Genomic DNA, 15,085 nt, shown 5'->3' on the forward strand with positions numbered 1-15,085 from the left:
AGCTAATTCAGTAGCTAACAAAGAGCAGGTTGTGAGAATTCGGTCTCTCTCAGTCTGGAGAATGCAGAGTTTAAAATAGTTCTGATAGGTGGCATCTTTCTAAGGATATTAACTGATACTTTCTATGTGTGTTCTTCTTATCAGCTTCTCTGTATGAATATGCCCAGGTGAAATCCTTTTTCTGCAGGATCAGGCAAGTACATTATAGTTTTATGTTTGTGAAGGCTGAGCATAGGGTTCAGTACTGGGCAGAAAGAGTGTCCTTTTGTTACAACTGACCAGTGTGAGCTCGTGGAACTCCATTACAAAATTGGCTTGTTGTGTTTAATACTGGCATCCAGCAGAATATTTTGGATATCTTTCCTATAGTGATGCTTAAACTTGTGTGGGGTTAGAAGGAGATCTGTTCACACATGTTTCTTTTGGCCTATCAATTTCCTTCAGGACTGTCATGCAGGAGAAGAAAGGTCTTGTGAAAAATCGCTGCTCCCTCTTTTACAGCTTGAGAGTGGAGGCAAGGAGTGTTTTGCTTAAGATTGCGCAAGAGTTTGACAGAGGCAGTAATAGAAACTCAGTCACCTGAGTCCCAGTATGAGACCTGAATCATGAGATACTACTTGCTGTCACTATGGGTGCCATTTGTTGCTTTGTGCCTGACTCATCTTAGTGCTAAAAGAAGAAAAAAAACCCTTGAGGTTGGCCTGTGATCTTCAGTGCAGTTCTGTAGGTAGTCTCTTGATTTCAATAAGCACTGTTTGCTTCTGAGCAGATGTAATACTTATTCTGTCTTTCGGTGGATCATTGAAACACAGGTGAACAAATCAAAACCCCAAGCTCTAAAATCACCTTTGCCTCCTGAATTGTGTAAGTGCACTTGCAATAAATATAGCAGGATAGGTACCAGTTTTCAGTTTGGGGAACTCTTTGTAGGATGCATAAATATTTTGCATTAGGTTTTTTTCAGATTTTCATACAACATCTCTCCTTCCTTTATCTAACAGATCCTTTTGATTATGTGGGCTGAGTAAAAGTATTTTTCACAAGCACACACTAGGATTAAGTATGAAAATATTTTTTTGTGGGTTAAACTTCTGTTACATTCAATTTCCATTTGTATCTTTTGTTTGTTTTTTTTTTTTCCAAAAGGAGGAGCTGTCAGTTTTTATGACACTAACTTCTCTCCAGAAACATTTTATAAAACTAAGTGTGGAATAAAAATGTAACTTTTAGTGTAAGTGATAATGTCCAAATATTTATCTCAATTCTTTCTGTCAGAGCTGGGTAAGATACTGCAATTATAACACGTGAAAAAGCGCTTGTGACAGAAACAGGCAATCGCTGATGCAGTTGCTACAAAGCCCTGGTTAAGATCTCTAGAATGTTCTGTACTGCTACTACTCACACATGTTCCAGAAAGACATATTCTCATGGGAGGAGGACAGTCAAAGAACAACAGCTATTGTGAACCGAAGCTAGAGGAGTCTTACTTATGTAGGTCAATGAAACAAAACTTGAGACAGACAGGTTTTTTCTCCCCTAAAAATGGTACAGAATAAACAACAAACAGAAAAAGAACTGTTTACCTTGAAGGAGAGCACAAGACCAAATGAGTGGTTCTCATGAATACAATTGGACTGAGAATTAGAAGGTGGGCTTTAATTGTTAGAATAATGGCATTTCTAGGACAGCCTCTGAATGCAAGCGTTGGAGGCATGTTGTGGTTTAACCCCAGCTGGCACCTAGGCCCCATAATGCTGCTTGCTCACTGGCCCCCCTCCTCGGTGGGATGGGGCAGAGAATTGGAAGGGTAAAAGTGAGAAAAGTCATGGGTTGAGGTAAAGACATTTTAATGGGTAAAGCAAAAGACCCACACGCAAGAAAACCAAAACGAGGAATTCATTCGCTTCTTCCCATCATCAGGCAGGTGTTCAGCCATCTCCAGGAAAGCAGGGTTCCACGACAGGTAACGGTTACTTGTGAAGACAGACACCATCACTCCGAACGTCCCCCTCTTCCTTCTTCCTCCCCCAGCTTTATATGCTGAGCATGATGCCATATGGTATGGAATATCCCTTGGGTCAGCTGTCCCAGCCGTGTCCCCTCCCAACTCCTTGTGGACCCCCAACCCACTCGCTGGTGGGGTGAGAAGCCGAAAAGGCCTTTACTCTGTGTAAGCCCTGCTCAGCAGGAATGAGAATATCCCTGTGTTATCAACACCCTTTTCAGCAGAAGTCCAAAACATAGCCCCATACTAGCTTCTGTGAAAAAAATTAACCCTGTTCCAGCCAAAACCAGCACAAGATAAAACATCCATTTGGTTTTAAGGGGAGCAAGTGTGTTGGCCTTGGATCACAAGGGAGTGTGCATAGGACCTCGGGAGATTCTGATTACCTGGGGCTGTGTGCTCAGCATAACTTCTCTGTGCAGGGCTCCCAGTCCTTGAAACCAGTGCGTTAAGCCATTTTACTTTTCCTCAGAGGTGGTAAAGATCAAGAACAAGAAGCACGTTGTTATCCCTTCCGAATCACGCCGTACTTGGTTCAAGTGTGTACTTCTGTCCACGTGGATGCAGAATCCTGCTGCTTAGCTTTGGCTGAGAAAATTCACTCTGGATATGAAGGCAAGTCAGGAGACTCCACTGAAAAAAACCAAGCCAATAGGAGAATGCAGTATAGGAAAGTCTGCTTCCTTTGTTTAAAACTTGTGCTTGGGTAGGCTTACCCATTAACTTCCAGTTTGTGTGTGTGTGCATGCATGTGAATCCAGAGCATCTGTGCCTTCTTTGCAAGGCCCCAAAACATTTGACCTCTTCTCGCTATTTTTATTTTGAAGCAAAGTCTGTAGCACCTAAAAATTTGTAATGTTTTATGAGTTACTGTTCAGAAGGCAGTGACCAATTAAAAAGTTCTGGAGCCAATAACTCTCTATCATGATCAAAAGTAGCAGTTAGGTTTTCTGTCTTAGTGTATATTTTATTTCAGTAAATATTTCTTTTTCTATTAGCTCCTCGAATTCCTACGGATAAAAGAATCTTTACCACCACTCACACCCCTGGATGTGTTTTTCTTGAGATAGATGACAGGTGAGATTTGAATCTTAAGATCTGTGAGGTGTTTTGGAGAGGTACCAAAAAACCCTTTGGTGATGCAGATGGAGACCCAAGTAAAGTAGTTGAACTGTGTAGTTGGCAATAGTTAATTTAACAAAGCAGTTTTGTGTTAGTCCACTCATGGAAACACATTTAGAACTCTGTGGACATACCTCCTTTGCTGACGAGGAATGCGCATTAAACAGAATTGCAGTCAGTTTTCGTTATCCAGGGCAATGGGGACCTGTGGTAACACAGACAGGAAAAACCCGCATAATGCAAAGCTCTGGGAATCGCAGCATGGAGGTGCAACTCCACTGAGCTGGGTCAGATAGATTTGGCTTGACTAAAGCTGTCTCCTGGAAAGCCACAAGAGTATTTTTACCATACACTTCGCAGCATCCATGTCAGATTTCTTACTGAGGTTTTGCCTGTGACCTGTTTCTTCAAGATAATTTTTTTTTCATATAGACAAGCACAAAACTATCTGCAAATGTGAAAATCTGTTAGATCTCCAGGCACAGAAATGCTTGTCGTTGGTATTTACATGTCTGCGTTGCACTGGAGGATTATTAGATGGGCTGGAAAATGTTCTGTAGCCTTAGTTCATGCCATTGTAGATCATGCCTGCCTGGGGACATCACTGACAAGCAAAGGGTTAAGGATGTAAATACTCAAAACTATATTATAATCAGTGATAATGTGTTCGGGTTTCAGAGCAGTGCCTTTGTTGGGTTACTTACCCCAAGATTTAATTGGAACATCCATACTGATGTATTTGCACCCAGAAGATCGTCCTTTGATGATTGCTATTCACCGGAAAAGTAAGTACAGTTGCTCTAAGAGGAATTTCTACTGGTTTTCAAATTCTTTCACTATCATATTGCTTGGCATGTGACTGATCTACAGACTAGACAAAAGTAAATTAACTAAAGCAACCAGTTTGAGATAAAAGCAAATTCAAACCTAAAGCTTTAAAGGACCCAGTCATTTCTGTTTGTGCTTGTGCTACTGTGTCATAATATAAACTAAGCCTTGTTTCTTGATTGTTTGTTTCTTTTTTTCAGTCCTGAAATTTGCTGGTCAACCCCCTTTTGAACATTTACCTATTAGATTTTGTACTCAAAATGGGGATTATGTCATACTGGATACCAGCTGGTCCAGTTTTGTGAATCCTTGGAGCAGGAAAGTAGTGTTCATCATTGGCCGACACAAAGTCCGGACGTAAGTCAGTTGTAGAATTGATCTGTTAAAGTGCTTTTTCACTGAACACCCTGCAAAATAAAACAGTCTCAGTACTGAACTAGAGACATAATGTTGCTCCTGCAGTCTGTGACAGCTACCTAGCATCTGTCTTGCAGCCCATTCCTTCAGACCAGCATTAGTCTTGTTTATAAAGTGTGAAAATAAGTAAATTACTTTGAAGTAAAAGGCAAAGCCAACTTTTTTTTTTAGCATATGTTTTTGCACATGGTTGATGTCCAAATACTGTTACAATGGACGTGTCTAAATCAAAATACCAGTTTTAGGCAAGCCGAGTAAACTAAAAAGGAACATAAAAAGTATATCGCTTTAACAAATAATAAGTTGACATTCATTCATGACTGGCTTACCAAAAAAACCCATTAATTGACAGACATGCAGCTAAAATCATCTTCTGGCTTGTTTTCTTCTGAACATTCACTTGATACAGAATCTAAATATTTACCAAGGTAACCTCTTTTAAAAATGTAATTTATATTGAATGTGCAAGTTAACTTTTCAGGTATTTTTTACTTAGTTTCCAAGAGATTTGGAAATATGACTGTCTGCCTTCCTCTTATCTGCTTTCTTTTCTAGGAAATGGCTTTTTGGGATGGCCTTTTGACTTTTCAAAGTGATCTTTCACTCGAGATTTTATGGGGTGTGAGTTTGTCTTCTGAGTGAAGGAGGCGGAGGGGTAGATGCTTGTCAGCCTTAACTCCTGTCACTGTACTGACTTCCCTGGGGCTTCACATGAAGCACTGCTCTCGTAGCACTGCCCCGCTACCCCAGCAGAGCTGCTTGTGGAACAGATGACATCCTGTTGTGTTGATTCAGCAAAACAGTCGAAATAAAATAATGATGATAAAAAAAAGGAATCTATTCTAACTCTCTGTTTATAGCTACCTTTTTCTTCATCAAATTAAAATTAATAGTGAAATTTCATTGGCTCTCTCCAGAAGCCCTCTGAATGAAGATGTCTTTGCTGCAAGAAGTAAAGAAATGAGCAGTGTTGAGAAGGAGATAAGAGAATTGCAAGGACAAATTTACAAGCTGCTTCTGCAGGTAAAAACAATGAAAGAATTTCAAAACACTGGCTGGCCTTGTGAACGAGAGGATAAAGGAACCTGGGTCTGTTTAGCAGGCTGCTTTGGGGATGATCTTTTAAAAGGCCTGAAAGGAAAGTTCTAAGTGGAGACAGGCTTGTGTAAGCATTAAAAATATGGCTCTGCATAGCCCACCTGATTAGAAAAAAAATATATTTGGTTTGACATATTTGCCAAGTCTTCATGTTGAAAGATAAATCTGCATCCTGAACCAGCTTTAAGCATGATAGAGAATTTTGCTCAAGCAAGCGGTGGAGCCCAGAGCAATATTGACTTTTCACTTTGTTTTGTGTGTTGCAAAGTATGTTGTTCCCTTCTTTTTGTTCTCCAAGGGGATGACTTTTTTAATCACTTTTTTTTTCCTTTAATCACTTTTTTCCTTCCCCCCTCATACAGCCAGTTCACAGCAACGTTTCCAGTGGTTATGGAAGCCTTGGAAGCAATGGCTCTTATGAGCACTATATCAGTATAGCATCTTCAAGTGACTCAAATGGGAATTGTACAGAGGACATACAGGAACCAGTAAGTCTATAAGTGTGGGACTGCCTGCAGAATAGCAAAAATACAGTTTCAAAAATTGAAACTTTTACTGTGTACATATGCGCTACTCATCGTGAATTTTACTGAAGTGGGAAGATACAGCTATGTTCAAGCTAAACGTACTTAAAGTGGTCAGTTGCAGAATGCTGGCGTTTGGTTTTTGCTCTTAATTTTGCTGGGTAAAATGAGCAGATAACTACTACGGTAGTTCACTGAAGTAAATTGAAGACTTGCTTAAGATCAGCCTTCTCAAAGAACCAGTGGACTCGGAGGAAAAAGTGGAAGAACGATGCAACCAGAAAGAGGATTGATGCATATGGAGGGGTTTCTGTTGGCTTGGGATTTTCTGTTTTGTTTTAAAAAGGGTGCTAGAGGTACAGTGTAGACTGCTATAGAAGAGAGCGGAAACAGTGCTGTCCTAAAACAAGCATTGCATTTACCTAATTTCCCTCTGAGGCTCCTGGGAGCCTCATCAGCTTATTCCCACTCTTCAAGGCTTGCATCAGTATTAAAACATTCAAATGCTGAGGCTGTTTGAGCTTTATCATAGTTAATTATTTATTAATTGATGGATTTAGATTCATTACATTTACAAATACCAGTAGATACGAGGCTTAGGCTGACAGTCTACTCCCCTTCAGTTTGGAGAATACAAGAAACCAAGCCTATCTTAATGGTCTCCTATGGCTTCTTTTTATTCATTTTTCGTGACTTCACATTTTCACGTATCTCAAGATGACATGGCAACAAGTTTGTGTAGATGTCAACAGAATAAAGAATCTGGGGCAGCAGCTGTATATTGCATCAAGGAGCAAGGCACAGAATGGAAATGAACAGGCTGTGAGCTCGGAAATGCTAGGAGGTAAGTTAAGGTAATTATGATCCCTAAGGTAACACGAACGCCTGTACATCTATAGCCCTCAGTTTGGCTAGCTGGTGTTATGCTGAAGAACTTAAGAGAGCATTTTAGCATGACTTAAATGTGTGAAGTGTTTTGGTTTGTTTTTCTTTTAAACAATCAAAAAACAACCAAAGGAAAAAACCTAAAACCCACCCAAAAAAAACCCCTCAGCAGATACAATAACTTTTTGACTGCTCCCTGAGACATGGAGAAACATATCTGTCTCTTTCCAGGTTAATAGACTTTTACTTTTTTTGATTTTAACATTTTCTAGTGAAAATGCAGACTTGCTTGTAGCAAGTATAAGTCTACTATGGAAGTTTCCCTTAGTTACTTCACGTGGACTCTCAGAATCAATCCATAGGTTGGAAAACACTGCCCCACTTCCCACTGAAGTAGTGGTTTAGTTACTGATTGCTTAATATGCACAAATACATGGAGAAAACTGGATGCTTCCTCAAACATCATAGGAATCAGTACTAAAACATTTTGGTCTGTGATACTCTCTACAAAAATTGTATTTAACTCCTAGCCTTGCAGCTAAGAGGACTGCACTGTCACTGTTGATAGTACTCTGACCAGTGTATCTATGCTATAAAAAGCTGTAAATTACTGTTAAATAACAGGTTCAATTCTGTGATGTATAAATTGAGAGAAGAGTAATATTAATTGCAGCCTTGTTTACAATTTAAATATAAGATCTTTTGTCTGTGCTGTTTTCTGTGTGTTTACTAGTTGTTCTGAGTGGATGGTTACGGTGGTGTGTGTGGTTTTTTATTTTTAGGCATTCCTTCCCCTTCTCCCTCCCCTGCCTTGAAACGTGAATCGAGATGAAAATGCAGAATAACGTAGTAATGAGAGCTGTGCTGTCATAGGCCATATATCCCTGTATGATATATGTATCCCAGTATATAAGTGTGTGTGTGTGTCTTGGTGGGGGTAGTGTTTAGATGCCTTTTTGAGTAGTCTTTGAGGATTTCTTCTTTTCTAGGGAAGAGGCACACTGCTTCCTGTTTTCTTCAGACATTGAGAAGCGATAGCACAGAAGAACCAGGCAACGCATTTTATGATGAGTCAAAGAAGACTCCGCGTGTTCCTTCCTATCAGCAGATTAATTGTGTTCATAGTATTATCAGGTAATAAACTATGAAACGATTTCAGTGATGCAAGTTTAAGATTAATTAGTGGAAGGTAAATATCCAAGCAGCATGCATTGGTCTAAACTGTCTGGAGTTTGAGTTGAGATAAATCTGGGCAATCCATCCCAATGCTCGGTCAATGTGAATTACATGGTAATGAAGAATTTAGGGCCCAAGATTCTGTTTGCAACTATTGAGGTTTGTCTACTGCTAGTTTTACCATTGGTTCAATAGGAGTTTTAAGAGAATGTTGACGGGCATGTCTACGTCAATGTCTTCTCAATACATGCTTTGACAACATCCATATAAAACAGAAAGTTTATATAATTTGTAAAAAGTCACTATTTTTTAAGCCAGTGGGTAATGTCTTTTTTTCTTTCTTTCTTTTTTTTCTTTTTTTTAAAGAGTAATTGATCCGTTTTATTTAGAATACTCCTTGGAATACAGATATGTGATCAGAGCTTCCTGCAGTGAATTTAAAATACTAGTTAACACCCCTGGATCTCCAGTTTGGATTGTTCAAATATTTGTCTCTCCAAATGGAGAAAAAAACGCAAAGTAGGGGGAGCTTCCTGTGATATGCTTTTATTTCAGATATCTAGAGAGCTGCAATATTCCAGCATTGAAAAGGAAGTGTAAATCTTCTGCAAATACATCATCGTCATCTTCAGAAGATGACAAGCAAGTCCAGCAAAGTCAGCAGGAAGTCGAGGCATTGCAAGGTAACACAAAGTATACTGATGATCATAATAGAACCACAACAACTGATTTTTTTTATACTCCACTGTTGTATGTTCCAAGGTTTATGTGCACTTTTTAAATTGTTATCACACTAACAGCACAATATTTTGGTTAGTTGGTAAATATTTGCTTGCATTGTCTAGATCTCACAAGTAAGCATAAGCTACAATATTAAGTGATTTAATGTAGAATGCATCAAAAGAACTATTGTTTGTTGTTGCTAAATGAACCTTCTGTTGCTTACTCATTTTATGCCATGTTTAGTACATGCTGACGTTGCACTGCCGTATGAATGTTACATTTATTTGTATATAAGAGTGTCTTATTTGATAGTCTGCATAGTTACTGGTTGTTTCTGAACCAGTCAGACTCGATGAATTGGGAGCATAGTGCTTGGAATGAAATTCCACGTAGAAACTTTGTCACTTACCAATAGTTACTGCTATCCTTTCAGGACTTAATTCCCAAACTCCACTATCTGCTGATCGGGAAGAGACACTGATAGACCAGACAACTGCAGGCATGGTGGGAGCCCCTCTGGCAGACCTGACCCTGTCCAACAAGGCTCCAAGTGTGGTGTCTGTCACCAGCCAGTGCAGTTACAGCAGCACTATAGTGCATGTCCCACACCCTGAATCAGGTACTATTCATGCTCGCAAAACACTGTCTTGACTCACCAATTTTTAAATTTATACAAGGTTTCCAGACTGAAGTACACAGTGAGAACCTTTTGTCCATTTGCGATATGTTCTTGTGAATATGAACTCTGAAATATAATTAAGGTATTTCTAGGGACACTGTGAAGAAAACTTGAGGCTGGAAATTTTTACAGTATTTTAATAAAACCTAGTTTTAACAGAGTGCACTATTTCCTTTCCACTCATCACATATATCTCAAACATAATAATGTGCTTTTGGGCATTGAGGATTAAAATAAAAATGACTAATGGGTCAGTGTTACTTCATTTTAATGCAGAAATAATCATAAAAATTAGTATTTAACTGCTATCGTACTAAGAAAGTATGAAGAAAGAAGTGCCTCTGTAACTTCAAAGTGAATTTGACGTTTTCCAGACCATGCAAAGTTATTTGCTCAGTTGATGTTAATGTAACTATATTTGCGTGTAAAGGGTGTTTTCTCCCCCCCGCCTCTGCAGCCTGTATCTGCTCGGTAGCTCAGACAAGATGGTTTTCTGTGTAAACCTCTGGGTGTTGTGGGAGCTCACACCAGAGGGCCAGAGCAAAGAGTGAGTGATTTGTTTTCTTCCCTCTTCAAAGAAGTGACTACAATGGAGGATGCTACTGTTGGAAGTGAACAAATCGAGCTGCCTCCTGTGAATGCTCAGAGTCTTGCTATGGTACCTGAGGACTTAAAGCCAGTTGGGCTAACAAAAGAGACATTGTCAGCCCACACTCAAAAGGAGGAGCAGAACTACGTTGACAAGTTCCGCCAGAGGATCTTGCTCTCTCCATTTAGGTCTTACCTTCAACAGGGGAGCAGAAGTAACAACGGACATTCCTGTGGCAAAGGTGAGAGATAAAGACTTGCTGGGTGACTGTATTACAAAGACCAACCTATCAGTGAAGTCTGGTTTTCCTTTGTGTGATTTAGCGAGTATCTTCTTAAGGCTGTAAAGAGAGTACTTCCTTTGAGCTGCCAAGGCCTGACAACAGCATTGCCCGCACAGAAGGTCCGCTCCATCTTGGATGTTGCAGTCTTAGACTTTTCACAAAGCAGATAATTATTGCAATAAACCCTGCAAATCCCAAGTAGTTTATTGCCTCCCCTTGAAGAAACATAAAAGATCTGACTGGGATAAGCCAAAATGGTTGGTAAGAAAATTGATGACATGAAGGAAAATATCGTAGATATGTCAGCAATATGTCACTGTAGTGTATGGAAGAATTATGGAGAGGAAAGTCAGCTCTGCGAATAAGCCACACTCAATTATCTGGATGTTTTTCTCTTTTTTTTTTTTTCTTTTTCTTATTTTTTCTTTCCCCTAGATCTGTCATTTCAGTGAATGTGTCTATTTTTCTTCCTTCTTAGGAGATTCTCTTTCAAAGCAGATGAGCCCAGCCAGCTGTAAAAAAGGCAAACGTGGAAAATTCAAGCGCCAGAAACCTCAGAGACAGTCTTCAGATATCCACTCTTCTAGTAAAAATAGAAATGGTCTTCCATGTGAGAAGAGAACAATTCAGAAACAGTCATTCTCTCCCTCAGAATTGTCCTGTCTGAGCTCCTCCAGTATGAATGTCCTTCCTCCTTTGGGACTTCCTGTCTATTCAGGTCCACCGTCATCTAGTTTTCCAGCCTCTCCTGTAGGAGAGGAGGTTGCCCTTCACTCGTTAAAACCTGGTTCCATGTCATCGTCACAACTATGCTGTGAAGTACCGTCATGCCCAGCACTTTATCCCCCAAACACAGGCACATTTATGGCTGTATTTTTTCAGAGTTTCCCCATGTATGCTCAGATGCCTCAATGTGTCTTTTTTCCTAGCCCTCAGTATGTTTATCCCCCATCTTCATATCCGTGCGTTACACTACCTCCAGCCCCACCTTCCTCTGCTCCATCACCAGTAGCACTGCACTCTGTGGATCAGCCCTTTCCCGCCTCTTCTGCCACATCCATGGAGGACCAGCAAGAGGGCCAGCATGACCAGGCCCTACTGCTGAGTAGCTCACGGAGCAGTTCCCCACTTCAGCTGAATTTGCTTCAAGAAGAGCTGCCAAAACCTATGGAGCTTTCCATTAGTACTGATGTTAAAGCACATACAGAAGCTAAATGTGTAAGTAACACCAATTTTTAATGTAGAGGAGAAATTCTGACTTTTTGATGGTGTTCAGTTACCAAAACCAGCGATGATGATCTGTGTTTGAGGGTCACCAGCTTCTGTTAGCTGCTTTTTCCAGTGGCTCTGCTGTGTGGAGTGCAGGGCACAAAGAGCACAGGAGGCAGAGAAAGCTGTTTATACTGGCATCCGGGGGAACTTGTAACAGCACAGTGTTGGCACTTAGCAAATGACAGAAATGTGAGACCTTCTGGTCTAGGCTGCCACAAGCTGCTTTTGCTCAGCATTTTGGCAGTAGCCTTTTCAGTTAAATTGTCGTCAGGAATTTGGGGTTTGGGGCTTTTTTATGCATGTGGAACTTGGCTAGTGCTGCGCAGTTCGCATCCTTTTCACCCAGTCCCACAGTCTCTGTGGAGAACCAAAACAAAGGGAAGATACGCTTCTAATTACTCCCTCTGTCTCCCAGGGATGCAGCTAATGAACGAAGAACAGGGATCCGTGTGGGTCGGTTTCCATACGTGGGCATAGAAAAGGCCTCTCCAACTTCCGCGGTAAACTCAGAGGCAGGAATCTGAGCTCTGCAGGCAAGGAAAAAAATGTTGGCTCCTGAATCCAGATTGGGCTGGAAAGGCTGGATCAGCTGAAACTGCAGGGTAGGGTCCTGAAAGGGGAGTTGGTGTACCTGTAGCTGCTGGAGCGGTGAGCTTGACATAGTGAATCAGGGGAAGACGCTCTCATTTTCCCTGTAGTGCACCATTGCTTGATGTCTGTGGCTGCTTTATGCCATCTAACAGGACGTGAAGGGAACTGACTCCCGCTCTCTTGTCAGCAGAAAATATTAACTTAATGCAACAGTACAATATCTTGACCCAGTGGGGAAGGATCTACAGCAGACACCAGTAGACTCTAGACGCTTGTTGATTTCACCCATGAAGAGCATTATCCTGACTTCTAGACTGCCATTCATTTTCAGAGCTAGAAACTCCAAACCTATTGAAATGAACTTAGTCGACATGTGACCAGTTCAGTAAATGCACGAGCCTCCTTTTTCAAACTTAAATGTAACTTCCATGGATGTGTTTGTTTTGATTTTTGTCTCCAGGACAATGATCCAGAAGATAGTGGTAACAGTGCCAGCCACTGTGCTTCTAGCCAACTTACTGGCCGCTTGCTTTACAAGGACTCCCAGTCAGGTACAGGTTCAGCAGCATCAGGCAGTGGATCAGCTTTATCTGGTTCTTTAGGCTCTGGCTCCAGTGGGACTTCTGGTTGTAGCACAGGTAGGGAAGTTGGAGATTTGGATGTTTGGTGCTTTGGTGCTAGATGGCTTGCTAACATGTTGGTAATTCATAACAAGATATTGTAATGGAAATGGGAAATCCCAGTAAGAGGATCTGTAGTCTTTACTTTTCACTGACTTTCAGTGTGTGAGGCCGTTTGCTTCAGTCACTATAGCTGGAAATGGGAATCTGAGAAGCTGTTTCTTTAACCTGCAAGTCACACTTTCATCTTGCTCATTATCACTTTTCTCTGCATTAGATATACTGGCTTACGTCTTGTTTGAGTAAAGGTAAATCTGCCTAGAGCAGAACCTCTTGAAACAGAAGCAAAGAAGCCGAGCCAATTAATTTTGAGAAGAATAAACACAGCTTTGGAGGTCTTGAGTAACTTAATAGAATGCACTTTATTTTTGAATTCTCAACGGGTAGTAATCACTTGCTAGAGCAGTCCTCTGGGAGCACCTGTGTTTGTATTGCAGAACTAGCTTGCAAGAATACACTGGTGTTCTTTAACTTTTTGTGCTGAATTGTTAGGATTTCTCAGGCATCTGCATTAATTTCTTTTTTTTCCCTGGTAATTTTCAGCAGGTAGTGGCAAAAGCAGCAAGTATTTTGCCAGTAATGATTCTTCTGAAGCTTCCAAAGCAGAAGGAAAAGGGACAGCTCATAAATCCAAACATGAGTCAGCCTGGGTGATGATGGATCGCACACCTGAGCGAGTTCTAATGACTTACCAAATGCCTAACAGGTTGGAAAACATCCACAATTTCTGCCGTGTGGTTTGGATTTGTGCATAGAACTGTAGAATTAAAAATGAGACCATGGAAACAGTGCACATACTAATGAAACTCCAAGCAGGTGTATTAATTTACTGATTTTGCATTTTATGCCCTGGTTATTTCCTTTTGATTATTTTTTTCCCCATTTTTCCCATCAGTTCAAATATGGTAACATGCAACCTTTTTGCTGAAGCGTTATGGGGATTGGTAATTGTCCTGTACTTCAAATGCATAAAGGGGTAAAAATACATGTTATCTGCAAGTTGCTTGCAATTAGCTTAGCCATAATTTGTAATGAGATTCCACATTTAAAAAAACCCACACAAATTAATAAAACAAAAAAACCCTACACCAAACTCCCAAAAACAACAACAAAAAAAAACCCTGACAGACCAGGGTTGAAAGAAACCATACAAAACAAGTAAGTTATAACAAAGCACAGTTTCTTTTCAATGGCTGATGCTTTCCAGACTTCAGCCATAGATACTGGTGAAGAGACTCTCCCAATGTGATTAAAGTCAGTGCCTGCCTTGCTTCATGTAGTACAGCTGTGTTCACAGGTGTCTGTTACCTGCAGAGTTAAAGAGGAAGTTCTAAAGGAGGATCTGGAGAAGCTGGCAGTCATGCAAAAGCAGCAGCCTTGGTTTACAGATGGACAAAAGAAGGAGCTTGCAGAGGTGCATACGTGGATCCGGACCCAGACTGTCCCACTGCAAATCAGCAGCCAGGTAAGGAGTTTTGAAAGGAATCAGCTGTTTATTCATGCCTTGGCTAGCCGGAGGCAGTGCCAGAGGTCACTGATGGTTATTACTTGTAAATAGAAGAAGGAAATGAGCTTGAGCACACTAGCCAGATGAGAAATGCTGAAAAACAGGTCTTTCCATTGGTTTTGGGGATTTTGGGGGGGGATTTTGGGGTGGTAGGGTTTTTTTTTGGTTGGTTGTTTTTTTTGTGTGTTCCCCCCCAAGATATACAAATTCTGTGTAGGAACCACCTGTAGCAAAGTTCCTTCAGTCGTGCTGTTGGATGAATGGGAATAGTATCACGGTCTCACAGAAGAGTCCATACTTAGTGATGTTTTTTCTGTTGGCATTGGGTCTTTTGCTCTTTTTCTTATAAAGTTGATTGCTGCTATGATTGAATAGCATGTAACACTGGAATGTTAGTGAAGATTAGAGCAAGTGTGTTCAGCAAGCTGAAAAACGCTCATAATCTGAGAAGAGGCTCATGCATATAGTAAGAAACACAAAATCAGCTGGCTTTTTGTAAGTAGATTAATTGTTTAACAATTTTGTTATCTTAGGCTTGATTATCTGGTGTAACTCTTGGGCACTCTGGTAAGCTACTTCTGATTCATATTAGTATGTGTTAGAGAATGTCCTGATCAGTATGAAGTGCTCCCAGGTGCTACGGAGAAGAAAAGAGCAAGGCAGAACTGGTCCCACAAAGATCTAGAGCTCCAGTGATGAGCTGTGC

General features: G+C 40.6%; 1 protein-coding gene across 12 annotated transcripts in view; it reads left to right on the forward strand.

Moving 5' to 3' along the window:
* The window catches only part of PER3 (period circadian regulator 3), a 44,093-nt gene that overhangs the window by 4,426 nt on the left and 24,582 nt on the right, over positions 1-15,085 (forward strand). For 7 of the 12 annotated variants that reach the window (XR_012663714.1, XM_075113904.1, XM_075113898.1 and 4 more), the window contains 16 exons: positions 145-193; positions 2,478-2,620; positions 3,004-3,082; positions 3,806-3,912; positions 4,156-4,312; positions 5,290-5,395; positions 5,833-5,958; positions 6,712-6,838; positions 7,869-8,013; positions 8,611-8,738; positions 9,212-9,397; positions 10,036-10,287; positions 10,808-11,547; positions 12,653-12,830; positions 13,416-13,578; positions 14,187-14,337. Coding sequence is in view for 9 of the 12 variants with exons in the window: in XM_075113904.1 (XP_074970005.1) it covers positions 145-193; positions 2,478-2,620; positions 3,004-3,082; positions 3,806-3,912; positions 4,156-4,312; positions 5,290-5,395; positions 5,833-5,958; positions 6,712-6,838; positions 7,869-8,013; positions 8,611-8,738; positions 9,212-9,397; positions 10,036-10,287; positions 10,808-11,547; positions 12,653-12,830; positions 13,416-13,578; positions 14,187-14,337 (2,837 nt within the window). In the remaining 3 variants the exon portion in view is untranslated. Of the gene's footprint in view, positions 1-144; positions 194-2,477; positions 2,621-3,003; positions 3,083-3,805; positions 3,913-4,155; positions 4,313-5,289; positions 5,396-5,832; positions 5,959-6,711; positions 6,839-7,868; positions 8,014-8,610; positions 8,739-9,211; positions 9,398-10,035; positions 10,288-10,807; positions 11,548-12,016; positions 12,204-12,652; positions 12,831-13,415; positions 13,579-14,186; positions 14,338-15,085 lie in introns of all 12 variants that reach the window. The other 5 variants (XM_075113901.1, XM_075113900.1, XR_012663716.1 and 2 more) reach the window with 4 other exon arrangements.

This window comes from Phalacrocorax aristotelis, chromosome 19 (genome assembly GCF_949628215.1).
Source record: "Phalacrocorax aristotelis chromosome 19, bGulAri2.1, whole genome shotgun sequence".
Taxonomy (NCBI): Eukaryota; Metazoa; Chordata; class Aves; order Suliformes; family Phalacrocoracidae; genus Phalacrocorax; species Phalacrocorax aristotelis.